The sequence below is a fragment of the Varroa destructor genome, unplaced genomic scaffold, assembly GCF_002443255.2.
Source record: "Varroa destructor unplaced genomic scaffold, Vdes_3.0 BEIS01000004.1, whole genome shotgun sequence".
Taxonomy (NCBI): domain Eukaryota; kingdom Metazoa; phylum Arthropoda; class Arachnida; order Mesostigmata; family Varroidae; genus Varroa; species Varroa destructor.
The window spans coordinates 8697591-8719138 of NW_019211457.1; the positions used below are offsets into that span (position 1 = coordinate 8697591).

General features: G+C 40.9%; 1 protein-coding gene and 1 long non-coding RNA gene across 7 annotated transcripts in view; both read left to right on the forward strand.

Annotated features, from left to right (window-relative positions):
* The window catches only part of LOC111248754 (neuronal growth regulator 1-like), a 37975-nt gene extending 16655 nt beyond the window's left edge, over positions 1-21320 (forward strand). The window contains exons 2-11 of one of the 6 annotated variants that reach the window (XM_022801631.1): positions 9976-10224; positions 12344-12534; positions 12884-12961; positions 13243-13384; positions 16415-16554; positions 16868-17031; positions 17255-17300; positions 17957-18149; positions 19947-20462; positions 20676-21320. In XM_022801631.1, the coding sequence (XP_022657366.1) occupies positions 9976-10224; positions 12344-12534; positions 12884-12961; positions 13243-13384; positions 16415-16554; positions 16868-17031; positions 17255-17300; positions 17957-18149; positions 19947-20134 (1391 nt within the window). In that variant the 3' untranslated portion in view covers positions 20135-20462; positions 20676-21320. Of the gene's footprint in view, positions 1-9975; positions 10225-12343; positions 12535-12883; positions 12962-13242; positions 13385-16414; positions 16555-16867; positions 17032-17254; positions 17301-17456; positions 18150-19946; positions 20463-20675 lie in introns of those variants that run through there. The other 5 variants (XM_086987896.1, XM_022801632.2, XM_022801633.1 and 2 more) reach the window with 5 other exon arrangements.
* LOC147755808 (uncharacterized) lies at positions 2858-3902 on the forward strand. The gene is made up of 2 exons (XR_015326977.1): positions 2858-3174; positions 3421-3902. It is a non-coding gene; the product is annotated as an uncharacterized LOC147755808 (long non-coding RNA).
* Positions 21321-21548: the final 228 nt, after the last annotated feature.

A 21548-nucleotide genomic window follows, 5' to 3' on the forward strand; every position in this document is an offset into this window, starting at 1 on the left:
AAAATAATAATGGATAATCTTAGGCAAAATTATCACAGTGATTTTAAATAGCTTGGACGTAAAGTCTAGTTAACTGGTAGAGTCCAAAGGGGAGTAATCTCATGTCATAATCTTCTACAGTGATTGATCGTTTCTGAACAATTTTCATTTGGGTTGATTCAAACGGAAGGCCCATTTTTTAGAAGCGACATACATTACACAGCCTGTGTGGATAACGAAAACGGAAGCGGCTCGGGTATAGACGATGAGCTGGGAAATTCGATATATAATACATAAAGGGAATATGATGCAGTAATTAATTCCCTCTGCGCAATGCTAGATCCAGGCCTGCATAATTAATAACACTTAAGGATTAAATTATGATCGGCCATCTGATTCTCATGGAATTGAATTATTCGCATTTACCTTCAAGAGCTCTAGTGGGAACGTCTGTTAGTTGTCCTGAACGCATACGTTAACAGGAACTCGTATCAGGCAATTCCTGGTAATAAGACTTAACGTGGCAGTGGCCAAATTACGTGTGTTAGGTGCCATTGAGAACTTTGAGCACTTTAACAGGAAAATTGCGACGATAAAAGCTTATTTATCACACTTCCGGGATATAGTGTAGTTAGTATCTGGCTATAGAAGCGCCTTATAGCATGGTTCCTGAGCCATTTTGGTATTAACAGGAGATGGAAACAGCATAAAAAAGTTCAAGTGTTGAGGAAGTTCTTTTAACTTCTGCGATACTTACAAATAAACCTATTACAAAATAGGAGATGCGTATTTAATTAGTAAATACATAAATGTTTGATCTGTATGTGATAGGTATGGGGAATGGTGTCGACGGAATTTGTCTTCTTGGAGGAAATCCGCACGCTGACGAACCATAAATGCCTAGAATGTCTCCCAACGCGTTAAGAAATTATGGGGCTCCATAGTGTTAAATATTTAAATCAGCGAAATGTGATGATTGCAAGGCCAGATATCCCGGTCGAATAATTATAGTGGTAAATACTTATTTTGCCAAGATTTGAAACTTAAAGCAAAACCACTTACCTTTCCATTAAAAATGGTTGCAGTTCTACTCAATCACAATATTTGAATTCCCTTCGTTTCAATTTTCCACTTCCTAATTAAAAGTGATTCCGCGTGCTATAGAATAAAGAAATACAACAGACGAGCATATGTTGGCACTTCGACGCAGTTCTCCTAGTAGCTCACAAACCCCCCTTTCTCTCAACCTATGTCCCTACGCGATTGGCTGCCCCTGCTACAGAGTACACATACATATGGGGTTATATCCTGGATTGAGGTATGGGAAGTTAGCTAGTAGTTGTAGGCTTTTCTGCCTGTCCTGGGTGAGTCCTGGAGCGCGCGTCTCAATCGCTCACCTACTCGTCGTCCTCTCTGAGACGTGCCTGATCCGGATCCGCTATTCCTTATTCCTGCGTTATAGCCAGTTGCGTTTGTTTCTTTCCAACGTGAAACGCCACATGGCCGGCCTTCGCCGCCACAAAGAAAGCGTTACACAGGGAACATATTCTGATCCCTTTCGATGCGACAGGGCTGTGGCTCCTGTTCACAAAGCGCGCTTAGTAGAATGGAGTACGTTTGCGGGACGTGATCTGGCAATTCGATCCGTAAAGCTGTACTTTCCCGAATCGGTCTGTTCCTCTGCCGCTGCTGCCGCTGTGGCGGCCCTTGTACGCACAGGACGTCGCCGTCGCACGAGGAATGTATTCCTATGAACTCTGCGTACACCTCTCACAGCCTGTCGGTTTTGTATAGTGTACTGGGTACGTCTGGAGAAGGCTCTGCGATTTCAAAGGAGAGTTTCCATGAAACAGAGCACTTTTTGGAGACAGCCAAGACCGCCGGTTGATCCTCCTCGAGAGTACGTTACAGAGGGAGAGAGATGAGGGGGCAACGGGCGACAGTGATGCGACGTTCGTTTTCAGTTTCAATCTGCTCGTCGAGCACAACTTCAACTCGGAGTTTGGAGTATCAGTTCATGAGAATGTACCTGGTCGATCTTTAGGGAAACTAGAACGGAAGCTTTATTTTTCAGCTCATGCATACCGATATTCCCCTCTGTTTAAGGGTTTTCTGAATATTTCCAATACACTACGGCGGATTATAAGCAGAGGTCGGTTTTATATGATGCACAAGGCGGACTTTGATGAAACCAGGTAGACGTGCACACAGAAGGAATGGTAGAAATAATAAATATTGCTGTTTTGTATAGAAGGGCCATACACAAGAAAGTATCGGACCTTGACGTTACAACTTAACGAAGGTAGCACAATACGTCTTGGTGACACGCTACGAGAAAAAACGTTTTCATTGCTGAGTAATGGACGGCACTTCTTTGACGTCGTACGACTTAACGAATCGGAGGCAATACATTTTTTGACTTACCTTATTTTATGGGGTTAATTTTTAATAAAGTAGTGCAATATTCAAAAGTAGAAAACAGGGAAATCAACTTTTCAGATATATGCGCACAAGTACAGCTAATATGTTCTTTCATTCAAAATCGCTCATATTTTGTTTACTACGTCCAGTTGACGCTGCTGTCTTCATCTAGTTTTTATATTTCAGTTAATTACACTAAGTACGATACCTCGCAGCAGAAGACTAATATCGTTCAGCCGTCCAATGCAGTCCTAGTATTAACATTCGACACCTCTTAAATTTTCTTCCGGAGAACTCACGTGTAAAAGCGATGTCGACACCGACGCCAAACACCAATTTCAACCCGTTTTCAGCGCCCCCGTTGATCTGACATGACGGCTCCACAGGAGACATGTCAATGCATTTTCTCCCTGCAACCGTCTCTTTTCGAAAATGGCCGACAGAGATACGATCCCAACGCTCTGTCCGTTATTACAAATATGTTGACGTGTTCCTAGTCAGATTCAACTTTTTGGCGATGCTAATGCCAAGATGGTATCATGTGACGCTGATGGTATCGGCCGTAGTGGCGATAGCGGCACAGTGAGTGAGTGCAGTTGATGGCTTTTCAAAACTGCTATCTTTTTCACTCTTGCAAAGCAGGGGGGCGTCTCTTCCCAGGACCAACAAATCTCAAGTTGGTTGACAGTACTAAGTTCATTCCATTTGCATTCAGCCGTGGAGTCTTGTCGACTGCAACGGAGATTTCGGAAGAAACACACCATCTGTTTACGTGTGAGTTGAGCAGGCGATGCAAGCTCTGTGCGTGCATAAAAATGGAAACGAGGGGTAGTGCTTTGAGACAGGTCGTCATATTTACCGAGATGCTGTTCGATTTGTTTAGTAGGTAGGGTAACGCGGTTGTTTCGAAAACCGAGAGACAGCTCGGTTCGTAGGATCAAATCTGATAAAACGTAAAAGAGAATTTCGTCTCTTTAAACACACCACATCTCTTCTGTTGATGCTGTGTCCTCCTACTAGCAAAATGACGTCGACAATGATGAACCCTACGCGAACGTTACTACGAAACAGGAGGTCCCCGTGATGGTTCAATGCTGGCGTGTCTGCTCACGGACCTTACGGACCGATGCGAACGCTAAATACCCGGAGCAAGCACAATTCTCGTCGCTAGAGTGCCTTCTGCGTGGTGTGACGTTGAACGAAAGTTCCAGACGTAAAATTTGAGACAAATATTTTTTTGGGAATATCTTTTCTCTGAAGTTAGTATTACAATGTTAAGTTACAATGTACGATAGAAGTCCAGACAACATAAAGAAAGTTGATGGTACATTCTGACATTTAATCTAAGCACTCAATGTAAAGAGTGCTTCCACGTAGATGTGTAGCTAAAAACAGCGAATTTGTTACGCAAACTCGTAATTTGCGGCTCCTTTTATAATTGTTTCAATGAATCCAAAAGTAAAGATACTTGTTGAAGGATGGCCTGCACCTGTGTAGACTTATTTCAATTTTAGTTTTTTTTTTCTAGTACATGTTCAGTTGACCGTTAGTGCTTACCGTATCTCTCAGCTTTTTTAAAACGGACAAATATAAGTTTCGCAATTTCCTGGCTTGGATATATATATCTATATAGGTATATTCAATCCCCAGCACAGATAGCCGTGCGGGTGCTATACCTTTGTATTCGACCCACATATGCATGAAGATCAAATTGTATTGTCTATAAATGAAATTTGCTTTTAACTATTATTATTATCATTCAAACGACCTGCTTAGAAATGGGTGTTCATTTTACCCATTTTTAAGCAGGGCATTACACTAACAACGCAAATTACTATTTTTTTTGGCTTCTAAATTTTCTATTATTCTAATTACATATATATATATATATATATATATATATATATATATATATAAAACTTTGGTTCTAAATTTTCCGGTTTTAAGAAAAAAGCGGGTCACCTTAAGGCTGACCATACTGTCTAACTGCAAACAAAAAAAGAGTAACAGATTTAATTCCCTGTGGGTGAGACCACAAAAATGGCTGGGACATTTTATACAACTTGGAATTCTAGTGGCCCACATTGACCGGAACTGTTTGCCTACAAATTGTGGCTGTGATAACTCCTGAGTGAGAGACCATTTACCTACGCGGTTACCTACCCGCCATACTGAAAACGGGGTCCTTTTGACCCCATTGTCTTTTCCCCTATTATAAGGACCAGTGCCACAGAACAGTCTTCTTCTCTTCGGATACTATCCATTCTACAGTGAAACCCCGCTCTACTTAGTTCTAAATGTCTTCTTTGAAACCAAAGAAACGGCAGCCTCAAAAAACTTTAAACCCTTTATTTCCATTCACACTCGACTCGATGGTTGCTTGGCCGAATGAGGCTGGCACAGTTGTATCCTCTTGAAGGCGCAGCGTTCCTCGAAGACACTTCCTGCCTTACCATCTGATCAACGGAATATCTATCTTATATCGGTACAGGGGGACAATCAGAGGACGATGTTGCACTGACACCGTAGCGTTTTCATTTTGCTGTCACTTAGGTAGCTGCCAAAAACGAGGTTGCTCTCTTTGACACCGCGTAAAATATTTGGGGAGGATGGTGGTACCGATGGCAGACGACGATTAAGGGTAAAGGGACATGCTGTTAACGTGGAGTCACCAGTCCTGGGCAGGAGCCCTACAACGTTCGCAGTGGACTTGCATTGTATCGCGCGCTGTGTATTCAAGAAGAGTAGAAATGTAGTGCGGTCTCTGGCTTAGCGATCTTGGACTTACATTTAGGGTTCGGGAACGGCGAGTTTAAGAGAGACTGCAAACGAGAGATGAGGACAAAATAAAGGAGAAAGAGAGACGGCAACCCAAAAGAAGATCGGCTCTTTTTGTTGGTCCACCATAAGCGTTGAAAAGAGAAGACGCTGCAGTAATGGTGTGTAATGCTTCTCATGCCCTCGTTTCTTTTGCCAGTCCGCCCCGTGTGCATCACATCACATACAGACACATCTCAAAGGCAAGTCCAAGTCGAAAACAGACTAGACCACCCCACCCAAATCTGCATCATCGTTCTGCCTGAACTACCTTCTAACGGCCTTTCACAGGCTGGTTACTTCCCACCACTACGTTCAGCTGTTCACAATGGCGGTTATTCTGCTTATACAGCGGTAACAACCAGCCTTAACATGACCTCTTTCGAATATACTGCTCTCCCGCATCACTACAGACCGCACACGTTAGCTGAAGTGGTAAGAAATGGAAGCCCATATGGTCGTTGTCACCATTATGTCCACAGAAAAAAAACAATGGTATGCCCCCAGTGGACGCCAACTGCTTGACGATATCCCAATTCTCAGCTACAGCGGTATTATCAGCATCACGCATGAGGAGGCATTGGTAAGCGTATGTTGCAATAGTAAACCTGTTATCCCCTAAGTACAGAGGCTCCATGTACTTTTGTGGGAGAACTACCAATCCCTGTTGAAGTGTCCCTAGTAATGCATTGTGCGAAGAAGTCGGGCACTGACAGCACGCAGTAGGAAGACAGGAAGCTGGTAGTGGCAATGATAGGCGTTCAGACGAATGTCTGGTGCACACGAATGCAAGGGGATTGTTCTCCGATGAGGGGGTCAGGGCAAGTTTGATTGGGAGGAACTGGCGACCATCATCTTGTACTCGTATCACTTGTTCTCTGATTCTGTGGAGCTTCCTGAAAGCTTGAAGCCAATGCAGTTCAAGTTTGCACTCGGATAACCTCAGCAGTCAACTCCGGAGACATTTACTGCTGCAGTGCCAGCAGCAGCATTATCGGCCATTCACCCGGCTTGTCACGCTGACATATCCTTTTCGGCTATATCTTAGCACTGTCTTACAGCCTGGCGACGGCAGCTACGGCAAGACGACACCAACAATAACTCCGAAGGAACCAAGTAACTCGTACTACGACGTTTGCTGCTAGTAGAACATATTGGCAAGTGTGAAATGTGTTGTCAAGTTTTGTTGTCAACTTCCGCTTACTAGAGCTGCTTATTGTAGCAGTGGTGCTGGCAGCGTCATATGCGAAAGCAAAAACTGCCGCGTTAGCGGCTGACAAAAGATAAATCGGAAGAAGAAACAAAATGACGTTCTCTTGATGCACGCCGGTCACTGATAGTACACTGGGGAGGCCACACGGGAACGTTTTCCAGTATAGCGAGCTGGTGAACATGGTGTCTCACAACTCGCTCATGCTTTTACCGTTACGGTTTTCACACAGTTCACAGCGGTAGTTTGTTGTAGGCTCTGTGCCTATCCAGTTTGCGACAAAAACTATATCCTGCTTCGGACTAGTCAAGTATTGAGACGACTGATACGTTGCTAGGAAACGACTCTATATATACTAGTCGTTGTGTCTCACAGCAAACCCGATAGTGGTTTTGCTATAGATGGCAGTATTAGACCAATAAGCAGGGCTTGAGGATATTTTGAAAAGAATAGCTAAAAGAAAATAGTAAGCAGCAAACGGATAAAATTTAAACCTTTAGACAAAAATCTAAAAAACATAAGAATCAAACATACTTCAGTAATATCAAGACAATACGAATCAAAGATGCAGCTGACTGTGGCAATAGTAAAATGAAGGTATAAGAAGTATTTACAATGTAATATAATTTAATATGTTAGTAATAAAATACTTCATTAAAGTATTTGCAAATGTTTTTTTCTGGAACAGCACTTAGGTCGAGGATAATGTCACAATACTCAAAAATTGAGACTTTACTAGGTTCGAAAAGAAGATGCCCATTATATTTGTTTCATCGATTTACACGTTAGCGTTTTATTCATTCAGCGTTTAACGAAACTGATCCGACTGCTTTCAGTATGTTTTAGGTATACTAGAGACTTTCATGAACCACTGCCTTTTCCCACTGATTGTCTACTTACAATAAGCAAAGAGTACTGAAGGTGTTCGCTTAAACGCCGTGTGTATGGTAGCATGGCAATGGCCTTGTTATGATCGGTCATATTCATTTACACTCTCTCACTTTTTCGTGAAATCACCTCAGCTTCCTCTACTTCGATCGATGTCGATCAAACGCCCCATTCAAGTAAACAATCGAAAAACACCATGAAACTCGAAGGTAGGCCAAGCTTTGACTATCTCGATTGGAAATGAAACACGCACCCAGTTATTGCAGTCGTCGTCAAATGATAATTTTGCCTACATGTGAAAACACAGCGGGCGATATAACAGCGAACAACAAAGGACCTTGGGCAAAAAGGCTACACTCCCATTAGGTAAACAAGCATCGCGACGCTAAAAATCAAAAGCCGCAGCTGTACTTTATTAATTAACAATTGGTTACCTGGACAGTTATCGCTTCTCATTTGATCGGCAACACTGACTCTATTATAATAAATTCAAGGTTTAAGAAAAATATTTTAAACCTGAACGGGTGTCGAGAAATTTGGTATGGTGTCCTAATGGATATATCTTGTTATCGAGAGCCAAAGGATCGTGTGCGGCCTCAAAAAGCCTGTCTGTCTTCGGTCTATACTTAAATCTATATTTTTGCATCGGATAATAACTCTCAATTTTTGCAACGAGCGAAGATAAGCAGTGAAGATACAATAAGTTCACAATTTATTTTTTAATTACCCATCAGCTTGTTTTTTTTTAATGCAATGGTCTTAATTATTCATATGCTTCTAATCTAATCACACCATTATCCTTCCATGTTCTATCTGAGCTATATCTCACAGATCTTGAAAGGGTTCGGAACCGGAGAGCACAACCTTTGCCGAAAAACAGATAAGCCCAAAGGCGACCCAGCTGTTAGTAAACTAGGTCTGGCGTTTCTTTATAATGATTGTGTCCGCTTGAGATTTTGAAAGTTCAATGTTACGACAGTCATAGATACTCTAACGTTAAAAGGATATCGAACGGTGTCTCAAACAGACAAATGATTTCTCAGATATTTTTAAACCGCAACTAAACACCTATATTCGCGATCATGGGTTAATATTTATCAAGGCTACACATTCTATGGTCTTAGAATACTTGTGGCGCTATACTATTTCTGGAATTATCTAGCTACCCCTCGTAGCCTCGAACGCTTCTCTTTAGTTCAAAAAAGCCTGTTCACATGTTCTCCGCGGTCCCGTACACATCCTGAATATCACAGTTTCCCTTACCACTAGCCCTGAAAACATGAAAGCTCTAAAAATTCCAACGTTTGCCTCCTAACCCCTCAAGCAAGACTTACCTCGTTTCTGTCCGTACGTCGTTTTGTCCAAATTACATTGACGACGACAATGCTAACACTCGTTCCCGGACCGGCGGCGCAAGCCTAAGGCTCCAAAAATAACAAGTAATGTTTGCGTCATTAAGAGGACCTGTGCAATAACAATTTTGGTAATAGTAGTTGCAGTAGCAGCTGGCGGTTTACGTTTGCACAATCACTAATGGGTGTTCTCTTCTCCGTAACCTAAATCCCCTAAGTCGAGGAAGCTCAAAAAAATAGATATTCCATCCATCCATCCATCCATTAGCCTTACCACTACTGGAAGGACAACACCTACACAACATGCTTGTTATGCATCGTTTATTTTGCTTCGTTGATCGTGTTTCGTTGAGTCGATCGTTTTATTTATACGTGAACAAGTTTAACGTATGTATGCACTGCCACGTCGTATCCTTCTACTATAACTAGTGGCCACCCCAATTTACTGCTATGATGGCTTGTTGCTGCTTTTTCACTGCTTTTTACGTATTCGCACAGTTACAACGTCGAAGAAACGTGACTGCTTTCGCCTGCTTGTTCGTAGTATCGAAATTTTATTTTCCTTTTAAATGAGCGATTTAAACAGTATAGCGGACAACGGCACACTATTCACTGATCACACTTATGATGCCAGTGAAGGTACGAAGCGGCTGAACAGCAATTATCGCTAACAACTGTTACCGAGTGGCAGCCCCGTATATACAGCTTTCCTTTTTTTAGGGGGATAGGCAGGGGGTTACTGATTTCTGATCCTATTTGAACTGTCGGCTGTATCCAGAACTATTAAAGACTTTCATGCTTATTAAAGCTTTCATGCTTACAAATCGTTATATTTTTATATGAGAAACTTTTACTATGGGCGCATGGATTGAATTTCTTTTTTGCTCATCGAGCCAATAGCAAGCTCGTTTTGGCGAATTATATTGATTTAGAGGTAAACTGATAGACATACAATGCCCTCGCAATTCCTACGATTTATCGTTTTAGAGATAATGTTATGGACTCAGTAAAGGTGAGACTGCAACCAGCTTTTGCATTGTTTGGCTATCTCTTTGCCGGTTCTTATTTGTTAGCCTTCATGTTTCTTATCGCGTGGAGAGTCGCAAAAAGAGTCCCTATGAGGCCCCTTAGACGACTCGTAATGAAGTAGGGTAAGAACCGCGCCGAATAACGGGCGAGGATTACCCAGGCAAGTATAGGGTATAGAGGTTGTGCCCTCTGATAGCAAAGTAAATACCTAATACGTAAGGTAATGAATGTCTTTTAATACATGTATCTTGGCTATTTCTAAATCTCACAAAATTTCAGTTGATTGTGCAATCGCCAATAGATATTTCACTTCAACATACGGTCTTCAACATTTCAACAACGGAGCAGACGCGTACGGGTTGTTAAGAAAGTCTGTCGAGAACCGACTCTCACAACCAGGCCTAACTGAAAGCGATCAGCTCAATTTAAACCGTCAGAACAAAGCAAAACGAAAATTGCCTAAGCATCATGTCCGGAGCTATTCACAAAACCTTGAAAACAAAATCAGTACAGCATTTCCCAACGAAGGTATACGTTTTTTTTTTTTCTAAAATATGAAAACTCATTCGCGTAGAATGGCAGGTCTTCTGTATAAATAAACGATGATTATGTTCCTACAAGTTGTCAACGTTACGTTAAAGACACATGTTTTTTTATGTTTTACGTTTAGTACTTGTGCTGTTAAGGCATTACTTCAGACGGCTAGCACGAAACAAAATGTGTCTACGCTCAGATTCGAACCTAGGCCACCACATGTCACTAACTTTAGTAAACAGCTACGCTACCCGTTACGCAAACACGATTGCTGGTAAAATACATCAGTTGCCGCAATCGCGCCAGTAGCTTGCTCACTCGCTATTCGACCAGCAGCAGATTTCAAATTTCGCGCGGTCAACCCACAATAATGTGCAGTAGATGCGGGCGAAAGAATAAAATTATTGATTCATATATTAGTTGTTCTCTAAAATGGAAGAACATGAAAATTATGAATATTTGAAGCTTTTTAATGGAACAATGTGCTACAAGTAATAAGAACAAAAAAAGATAAGAATGACGAAGGTTCCGTCTAATTATATCAAAGCAGGAGCAAAGCGCGCAGTATTGGGCTGTACAACAAAATTTTACGAAGTCTCATGCTAAGAGAAAACAAGTTTAGTAAGATGCTATTTATTCAAAGGTTAATCTAAGAAAATCAGAACGGTATCTAATATAGGTTGATATAATTTTAAGCTAAACTTTGATAAAAAAGAAAACTGCATTTAAGTGCACGTACAATAAACAAGGTATTACCTTCACATCGGTGTCCGTTCATCCCTGTCTTATATTGTTTGTCATATATATGATCTGAAAACGTGTGCTTGCAGAAATTTTCATCTGAAAGCCTGCTATAATGTTTCATTTTCATAGTAGGCTACGAGTAAAACATCCTTTTTGGAGGGAAGATGGTGGGCCGAGTTGTGCTGGTCACCACGAGAGATAAGTTCACGGTTGATTCCAATCAGGCAAATACTGACTGCAGCTGCCTTTATATTGGGTCTAGTGTCCCCGATCGTTCACAAGACTTACGGACCAGATTTGAAAACTCCAACGGGGCACAACATGATGATAACCAAGGCTGCTCAGGCGTAATCGCTATGGGGTTCACGAAGACCATAAAAGCATCTCGGAAAATTCTTCTTTGTTTGAACGTGTTGTAATGCACTCGCTTTAGGAATATCTTTTCAACTAAAATGCTCAAATCGGACTCGTCAAAAAAGCAGGCAACGTTGTTTATTTATTTTTGTCATGTCACTACTTACATTTTATAAGCCAGAAAAAAATGTCCTCCTAATGCCCTTATTACCAGACATTCTAAGCCTATTTAAGCCTGCACTCGATCGACAAGAAAAAACCTATTATACACGCGTTACCGGTTTTCATGATAGTGTAGATGGTAATGTGTTTGCATGCTAAACTTAGAAACAAGTAGTGGCCTCAATTTGAAACTGAGCATACATATGCTCCGTTTTGTGCTGGAAGTTAGCCGTCTGCAGTAATGTTTAACGGCTTGAGTGCCAAACGTAAAACAAGAAAACAGGATGTCTCTTACTGGCTTAAACTGCAAGCTTTCGATGTAATTCCTAACGGCTATGTAACTACAACATACATATTTAAGGTGTTAAATGAAGCGAATACTGCCGTTGATTTGCCTCTTTTTTTACCGACACAGTTAGTGAAGACTGCGGTAAGTACAAGCCAGCGAAATTCAAAATCTGCTACTGGCCGAGTAACGAGCAAGTTGTCTGCATCTGGTTGACGTTCTTGTGATTGCTTAGTGGGCAGCGCATTTGCCTGATAATCTTAGGGATACATTGTGATTTAGGTTCGGATCCTACCAGAACTTCGTGTTGTGCTGGAAGCCAGTCGTCTGATGGAATGCTAAACGGTGATGCCGGACGTAAAAACCCGAAACGTAGAGGAATTAACTTAACCTTGTTCTACTGACTGCCTCTTAAATTTGCTGTCTCCCGTTTACTCTGTCCCCCCCCCCCCCCCAACCCTGTTCTCATAATCAATCCTAGAGTTTAGCTATGATAGAGATATAAATGAATGACCGAGTCTGTGCAGTAAGCAATCTGCTTTTCCCTGCTGTATTTGTTGTCGGTAGGTGACGTGCAGAGAAATTCTTCTAATTCTCGAGTGTCTGGAGGAGTATGGAGCTTTCACACCGAGACTCCGAACGAAGAATCTACTGCCCCTGGGCCGTCATTTGACAATTCTACTGCGTCAATTGTTACAGCAGTAATCGGCCGTACTGCGTTTCTACCTTGCACCGTCCGAAATCTCGGCGACAGAACCGTATGTATCCGGAGAGACGATTAATGTACTGAGCTCCTACTGAATTTATAATCAGTTTTATATTATTGCTCTGTCAAGCCTGATTGCAATTAGTGTTAGTGAGTTAGGGATAAACAAATTATTTAGGTGGACAAGATCTTAGGTAGGAACATCTCTTGAGGTGTCGGATGTAGCGTTCCATAGCGCATAGTTGCAGGCTTTCACAATTGTGTAGGCTACAGATAAGCGTGACCTTTATTTATTAAAGGTGTCTACGTTTGATGATAAACAACATCCGCGAGCAAGAACTGTCCTTCTGTCTTATCCCTTATTACCGTATAATTCAGTTTCCTAATGGAAATTTCTGCAGGTATCTTGGATCCGACGAGCGGACCTAAGCGTGCTTAGTGTGGGTCGTGATCGGTATATTCAGGACCGACGGTTTCAGGTAGGTCCTCAAACTGCTGCAATACATAGATAATATGTTGCAACATGTACTTATTTGAGCTTTATTAAAATTTCCATATTCAATTTGTTATCATATATAGCATAATATTCCGACTCAACAATACATAAACAACTGCTTACTTTTGTTAGAAAAAAAACACTTAATTAAGCGCTCACATTTTCCATTCATAAAAATATATTATACATTGAATTTATTTCTGATAATATACGGCTCTGCATTTGGCGTCAGCACCAGTTCCGTTCATGTCTTTACGTTAACAGGTTATGGCATCAGCCACTGGATTGCCCCTATCTTCGTGGGCCCTACAACTTGCTTATCCGAGTCCAGGCGACTCCGGCGTCTACGAATGTCAGCTGGGCTCGGTGCCAAAAATTAGCAGGCATGTCACATTGCGCGTCATCGGTAAATATTTATTCTTTAATAGAATTCGTACTTCAGGAAAAGCGAAAGAATCAGCTTTTTTGCACAGCAGCTGGTGACACTTTCGCCGCAGATGACGATTGTATAGACACGAAGGAATGCTAGAACGCTCTGACGATAAGATCTAAAGGGTATATAAGGTATATCAGCTGTATTTCCAACAAAGGAGATGCGGGTTTTCTAATATTTTTTCAGCAGTTTCAACAAATATTTCCATCAATGTTAAGATGAATCTTGCTATGGTGGCTTTGCAACTTGATTGAGCAGTGGCCAGCCTCAGGGAAAACTACCGGGTAACTATTTTCTAAACTTAGTTCCTCGGAAAAGGTACTGAGTGTTTAGATGACAGTATACTGCGTACGTTGACTATTTCCTTAACGAAAGACTAAATCTTTAGAAGTTAACCGGTACCTTTGTCCATATAAATAGCTATGAATGCATTCACGCTAACATTTCCGATGAATGTTTTATTTTTACTATTTACGCCGCAACGCAACGGCAAATTTTCTTTGACGACGTCTCGTTCTTTTACATCTACTGGAGGTTCTTGCTCGCTTATACCCTAATTTTCTCATCGCTTGTCATCATCGACACTGATTTGTACTGTGTTTACGCGCACACAATTTTATAAGGCGATGTTGCTGCAGTGCTCGCTGGTCGCTAATTACATTTAGTAGCTCTAGCCATATGGCCATATAGATAAATACATAATACGGGGTAGCTCTCGTGTGTGTCTTCGCCTGAAAATATCGCTGCACCTTCCTTAGTAGTGCAGTCATATGGGTAAGTGGCTGGCATCGACAGCACCGGTAGTTATTACCACTGTCACGGTTAGGGTGGGACAATGACCGCACGTTGAAATGAAGGGCATCTCGATGTAAGCCGCAGAATCCGGTATTTATATCACATATAGTTAGGGAAGTAAGCGGAATTCGGGCAAACAAATAGAGGAGTTCAAGGAGCTGAGGAACAGTAACAATATTACAGGAGCATTTTGAGGGTTGGTACATCTCATTCCATCCTAACTCAGTCTCTTGTATAAATGCAAACAGAGCCACTCTTGGACTATACAGAAGGGAGCAAGGCAAGAAAGATATATATATATTTCTTGCTTTCTCACTCCATATATGTATAAGCAAAGATGACTTGGGAGCCAGGGTTGCTGACCACAGGTAATCGAACTGAAATAAATGCATCGTCTTGTTTTTGCTTCATGTATTGATACGAGCAACGAAAACATCGACAAAGGATATTACGGGCGACAATATTCTTGTGCATTACATACTATAATACATAGTATGCGAAAGCGTGAGTAGTGGACGACACCATTGCATCATGCTTGTGAGGTGGGCCAGGCAGACCAAACCGGTAAACGAAGTGTCAAGGTTTTCGTTTTCTTTTGTAGTTGCCAATGGATGGGGATGTTGTGGCCAAAGAACGAGACAGAAAGAATAGGGGACGTCATGTGTCTGTCTCCGCTATCTGTGTGTGTGTGTGTGTGTGTGATGATGAAGCTTAAGCGCAACTCTGTGGGTAAAGCTACTGCTCGGCAAACAGGGAATCTGCGTATTTTCTTGTAATGCGTGCAGGAAATGTGGGGTTTAACGGGTGAGGGGCTGCCCGACCCCTCAGACAGGCCGCCATTATTCTGTCTGCTAAGTGAAATGGGCCAGCTGCCACTGCTGCCAAATCGAATAGAGCTTTAACAATACGAATAATCAGAAGGATAAAAGGAATAACGTAGCAAATTTCGTTACCATAGAATACCACGAGTCGCCAAATCCAACTAGGCGGCTAAAGTGGTCCTCTGAGATCAGGAGGCAGCGACTTGTGTAAATGGACAGCCCTGTGCACTGGTTATTAGGTCGAGCGCAATACTAATGAATATATCTATGTCATTTTCTCAAATTAAAATGCCAAACCTACAGCTTTTGAACGTTTTGCTATCTAACAACGATTTTTTGGTCAACAAAAAATGCACTGAGCACTTTGTACAGCTGTAGTTATTATAGCTTAAAAATACTCAATCCTATTTCACCGTCGATTAGTGGACGTAGTGTTTAAGTCCTTCGGGCTGCTAGAGTGGGAGGTTACACTTGAAACGGATGTCAATTAGATTGTAAGCCAACTTTAATTCGTTCTTTCTGATGCCCAGTACTAGATATTCCATCGAGATTCTAATTTTCTACAATTTTCTTACAATGCCGTGCTGTAGCGGAATACCTTTCTGATATACCGACTAGAGAGCAATCGCCCGCTGTTACTAGCCCGGATTCTAACATCCGTTAATGCGATCGGTTCTTCACAGTTTTTTAAGTCTGCATATTACCTTACCATCTGTCGATCAAGCAAGATTTTTCAACAGAATAAGCTATTGCACAACAGCTATTTATACTAAGTCCTGTATTATCACGCAGCTAATGTCAGATTCCATGATACGATTATCGGTAACGCTCTCGTTTTCATGAAGCCTAGCGACAAAAGTTCGGGTTAAATGTGCAATCTGCTCAGACGTGTGCCACTCTGTTTAGCACAGGTGCTTTTACAGAGGACTGCTACCAAGTAAATATATGTATCAAGGCTGGCTTATGAACCAAGCGTAATTAAATGGACAACATAGGGCAGAGGAAGCGGCATTTTACTTAGAAGTACGTTAATATTATGGACTATAGCATTATGACTAGTATCATATCGAGTATTGCACGCAAGATAACCATGAAGAACATCTATAGCTTTCCAATATTTTCAACAATACATGAGGAGGATGAAATAATTTTACATTAGTTTCTAGAGATAGTGACCAGTTATTGTATGCAACAAATACTAATGTTAACGTATATTTTTTACATAGGGAAATTATTTTTACAGCTTAATGTTTCTAGAAAAACAATACTAGAACACGCTCGAAAGCGACCTACCAGCATCTCAGTCGTAAACTGCGATGATGTATAAATAAAATCGTACAAACTATAGCTACTAAATGCCTTTTGTTTACGCATTCACGTATGCTAGCTCGGACAGCTCGTATTTGGGGCGGTCCTCAGCTTTACGTGAACAGCGGAAGTGGAGTAAACCTGACTTGTCAGCTCACCGGGGTAGCTGAACCCTCGAGACAACAAATAGGAGTCGCGGATACCCATACTCAATACCAGGTGCACAATACATGAAAAGAGATTGACATTCAAAGTTTTAGTACAAATATGGATTGTCTTCGAATTGTATTTAGTATTTGCTTTAGTATCGGTAATTTCTTTCCTATATTTTTCGTGTGTTAGCTTAAAGTATCTGTTTCGCTAGATATTTACGCATTTCGTTTTTAACCTAGAAATAAGGTCGCGATTGATCTCTTACCTCTTTTCTTTAAGCTATGCAGATATTTAACTCCATACGCGGCTTATTAAAATGTGTTCAAATGAACTAAAACGTCTATTTCTTTAATTGGTGTATTGGTGAAATTAAATGTAGGCGCTTTACGCATCTTCATGGTCCAATAGGACAACTGTTCAGGATGGAGGAGTTCCTGGCTTGGAACCTTCAGTGAAGGCTTCAGTATCCACCAGAAAAAACGGGGCGATACTCCGGAACGCCAACTCTGTTGGTCGTGAAGAGACAGCATCTCATGTGTTTTGGTGGGTTGCATAAAGGTCAAATAAATTTTAACAGTGTGTTATTCATATCGTGTACGTACTACTACATGCGCATGACTCAGCCGATTCGCACTAGCGATTCCCTGCTCCTGACTCAGCACCCAGGTTCCGCCTTCAGCGTAATCGAAGTTTTGTAAATGTGAAATACACTAAATCATATAGTTGATAAAACTTGAATAATAAGTTTCTTTCATATTTATTTTAGGTACCACAACGGAGAAGTTGTCAATTACGAACATATGAAGATAAAGGTGGGTCTTAATTGATTTTGTATATCAGATACAAGCATCTAATTTCTACGAGTAATAAATGATAAATGTAGTGCATAAAAAGAAGTGCATTTTGATGAAAGCATGTTTATTGTAGCGATATAAAAAATCTCTTTATTCATATGTCTGACCTGGTAGCACGCGTCCACGGATCGACTTGATAGGTCACATTCCGTATTGAAATCGAGTTTATACGATGGTTCAAGTACGGTGATCGATCACTTTAAATGTTACTGTATATATTAAATTATTACTACTATCTATACATATCTATATAACAAACTACGGAACACTTCTGTGTGAAATAACGAGGCTCTACTCAACCGGCTTCCCATACATATTTCTGTGCGTATTCGAATTGTGCGACCTTATGTACCTTCATTATGCATATATGAAGCATATTACCTAATTGGTGAGAACAAGGTAAAAAATAACTTTTTTTTTTTTATTCTACTAGTGTGTTTAAGCTCGTTGTTACGCGTGTATATTACGCTACGGCGAAAGTGGCGCCGTCATCGTCGAGTACTGTCACCAATCAAGACGCCATCCTACCTCGTCTACCTATCGTATGATGTCAATGCTCTATATACAACACAGACCGAACCGCTTATCTCCAATGTCATTTTGTTCTATCGCAGGGCGACTCATCCAGGGGTATTGATGGGGCTAGAGGTCTCGTCGATAATGGTAACACCACGTACGCTAAACAAGACCCAGTAGTGATGATGTCTGTCCTCCGGATCCGCCACGCAAGGGCGTCTCACTCGGGAAACTATAGCTGCGCGCCATCGGACGCGTTACCCGCACATATCACCCTGCATGTTCTGCATGGTATGCACTTGTCAGACATTTTTTCGATTACTTTTAGTCGCTTTATTGGCTAGTACGCTTTGTACTGCTCCTAAATGGAATTAATTTTTCTAATGATCAGTTTATTGAATAGCGTTGCTGGAGACGCTGTTGTTGCCGGCATGAGTGTGCACTACATACAGGTATAGTTATGTTGTTCGCTGTAATTTGTCGGTTGCTATAGATGTGTCGTAGATGAAGGGGAAAAGGCTCGCAATAGAAAAGAACGCAGATCCTTAGTTAGAACAAAAATACGTTTATATTAGGAAAAGATGAAAAAACAATAGTAAAAGCAGTAACTGTCCCAAGCCAGCTTCCTTTCCTGTTTCCTGTATATTAGAAAAAGTTCCGTGTGCGTGATGGCACACAAGGCCCGTTACGAGAAACTAATATAAAAATGTAGTACTGATTTGAAAACCCAATAGAACAAAAAATAAAAGATTATACGAAAATGGTTTACGACAATATCCCTAAAAACGATGTATTATCAGGATAAGATTACTGCGAGAATCAGAGTGTACGGACGAGTAATTTTATTTATACAATAGAACGCATAAAATCGATATCTTGAATTTTTATATAGCTTTCATGTTGGACGACAGAAAAATCTTAACTTCATAAAACATACACAGCGTTAGGTAATAATAATTTCCGTTTATTAACACGGGTTGTGTACTAAATGTCGTTGGCGGAACCTAGAGCAATGAACCCTGGTCTCGTTGAACAGTACAGGGTATAGTGTTTTCTTCCATTGTTTTACAGTGATTAAATTCATATGGGGGTTTCGTAGAGTCCAGGAAACAATGTCAACACTTTCTGCCGATATTGGCATTCCAAGTGCCTAATGTCATTCTAGACAGTATATAGTGATACCTAGATTAAGTTTTCCCATCGGGAAGTATTTATTTACACTGTGAAGTACACAAAAACCATACAGCTTCTCGAATTCGATACGGATGTGTATCTTACTAGGCATTTTTCTCAACGTTTTTTCTTATCATCACCGCACTAATTGCTGATGCAAGGTCTTAATAGCGCGCCAGTATTTACGCTCTTCTATGTAGTGGTATCTTCTCCAAATTCCCGGCAGCTTCGGCCGCTAGTATTGCAACTTAGAAATGTATTATATGCGTTTACCAGATAGGATCTTTTAGCCGAAATCACAAATGCATCCCCAGAACTCAGGATAAAGCGAATACTTGTCAGCCCAGCAACTGTTAGCTTATTGCTGAAACGAGAAGGAAATCGATCCGGTAGCGCCGTTTGCCACTCTGTCGAAATTCACATCATGCGGAAAGAGACTACACAAGATATTTTCCTGAATAAAGTCTGCTGTAAATATATATATATAAAAAAATATTATCAGCTGCCGGGTTAAAATATGTCATTGGTGCAAAAGGAAGTTCTTACTTTTTCGAAGTGCTAGACGGCTAGTTATGAAACTTTTTTGTAAACCATTGATCCACTCTTATTTAGTTTATTTAACCACTTTATTTAACGGGAAGTTCTGCCTCGTTGAAGTACTGTTGAGACTAGCTTAGAGACATATTGGTGACGTTAACTGAATACATAAGAATGGACGACGTATTGGATTTAAATTATGCGCTTTGTTATTATTGTTATTGAAACACTATCACTTCTTCTCTGGAAGATTCTTCGCTGAAAAAGTACTTAGAAGAAATGATTTCGTAACTTCTAAATCTATAATACAAAGGAGCTCTGCTGGACTACTATTATTATAATTATTACCAACTTGTTTAACCGATTTCTGTCTTGCAGGCGAACACCCCCCGGCAGCTATGCAGGATCCTCAGCCATCAGGAGCCACGAAGCTTATTACAGCGATCACTGGCCCTCACAGGTCGCCCTCCCTCTGGTGGAGCTGGCAACGGCCGCTCGTAGGATTTGCCTCTCTTGCTCATGTTGTACTCGTTTTGTACGCTGCATCAGTTGTGACTCCGCTATGATGTTGCGCTTATCCATAAATATGGCATTGCCATCGACTCGGGTCACCAGGAATATCTGCCCATCGTTGCAATTCTGCGACAGCTTGGTTGCTGGTCATCCTCAACCATCAAAGTCATCTTTCATCTTCATCCGTCTTAACGATCAGCCACACTTTTGGTAGCGCGTATTGGCACACCCATCATCGACGCTATTTTGCAACGTGCGGCAGTATGTATAGGATAGATAAATCAACTTAAAAATGAAATGACAGTGCACATAGGAAAACCGTCACTCACCCAAATTTCCTCATAACGAAAACATCACCTTCAATCCTGTTTTGGAGTTAGGGTAAGGAATACTTTTCCACTTAATAAATAAATAATAAAACAGTTTTTCATTTAATAGATTCACTTACGCCTGATTGTTTTTCATCTAATGAGGGTATCTAAAACTTCTGTAAAAATGGAAGTTAAGCTTATGCAACCCCATCCAAAAAAGTTTATTAAAGTTAATAGCCAATCCCAAGTGACTAAGTTTCAAATATAACTGTATTCTTTCCAGGTGTTCAATCCACTAGCCGAATGTCAAACATTTGGTACACAACAATGACGGAAACTGAACGGCTTGATTTCCAATATACATATAGAGGTGATATAGAGTAATTGTCGAAATTTTACTTGCTCGATACCCAAACAGTATATATACCTATGCAGTTTAAATACACGACTTGGGTAACGCGCGGTTGTACGAATGAAATTTCATGGGAAAATCGAATTTAATGGTGCGTCTGCATTGGCAACTACAACACTTCCTTAGATAAAGAATAAAGCATGTAGAGATGGACTGTCATAATACTCCGATGATACTACGATTGCAGAGTTCCAGTACAATGCCATAACGGTAATTTAGAAAAATCTGCAAACGATTGCACTTATTTAACACGTTGTGAAAAAGAGATATCGATTGTTTGCCGGAGGTTGACCTGGTACAAGATACGATGGCACTGAAGGCTTGTATATAAAAACAGCAAAAGGAATGAAGTCATGCTATTGCGTAACTACGTACATGTGTAAATATGACATTTGCTAGCAAACCATCCGTTATACTAGAACTAAATACCAGGAAAATATTCATTTAACACCACCATGATGGACATGATGATAAGTAAAGGATAATAAAGACTCATTAACATATGCTGCCCACGTGCGATATTTTTGTTTTCATTGTCTTTAGCTGATAGGCGACTTTGTTTTCCAGCTCTCAATTTTGCGCAAAAACGGGAACATGGTTCTCCAGGCCCACTTCAGTGAAGCTCGTTACCGAATTCACTCGAAACTTAACAGTAGGCCACACCGGTATTGCCACACAAATGGGTCTGCAAGGTAATTGATCGCTCCTAACATGTTTATTTACTAATTTCATCATTAAGTGAAA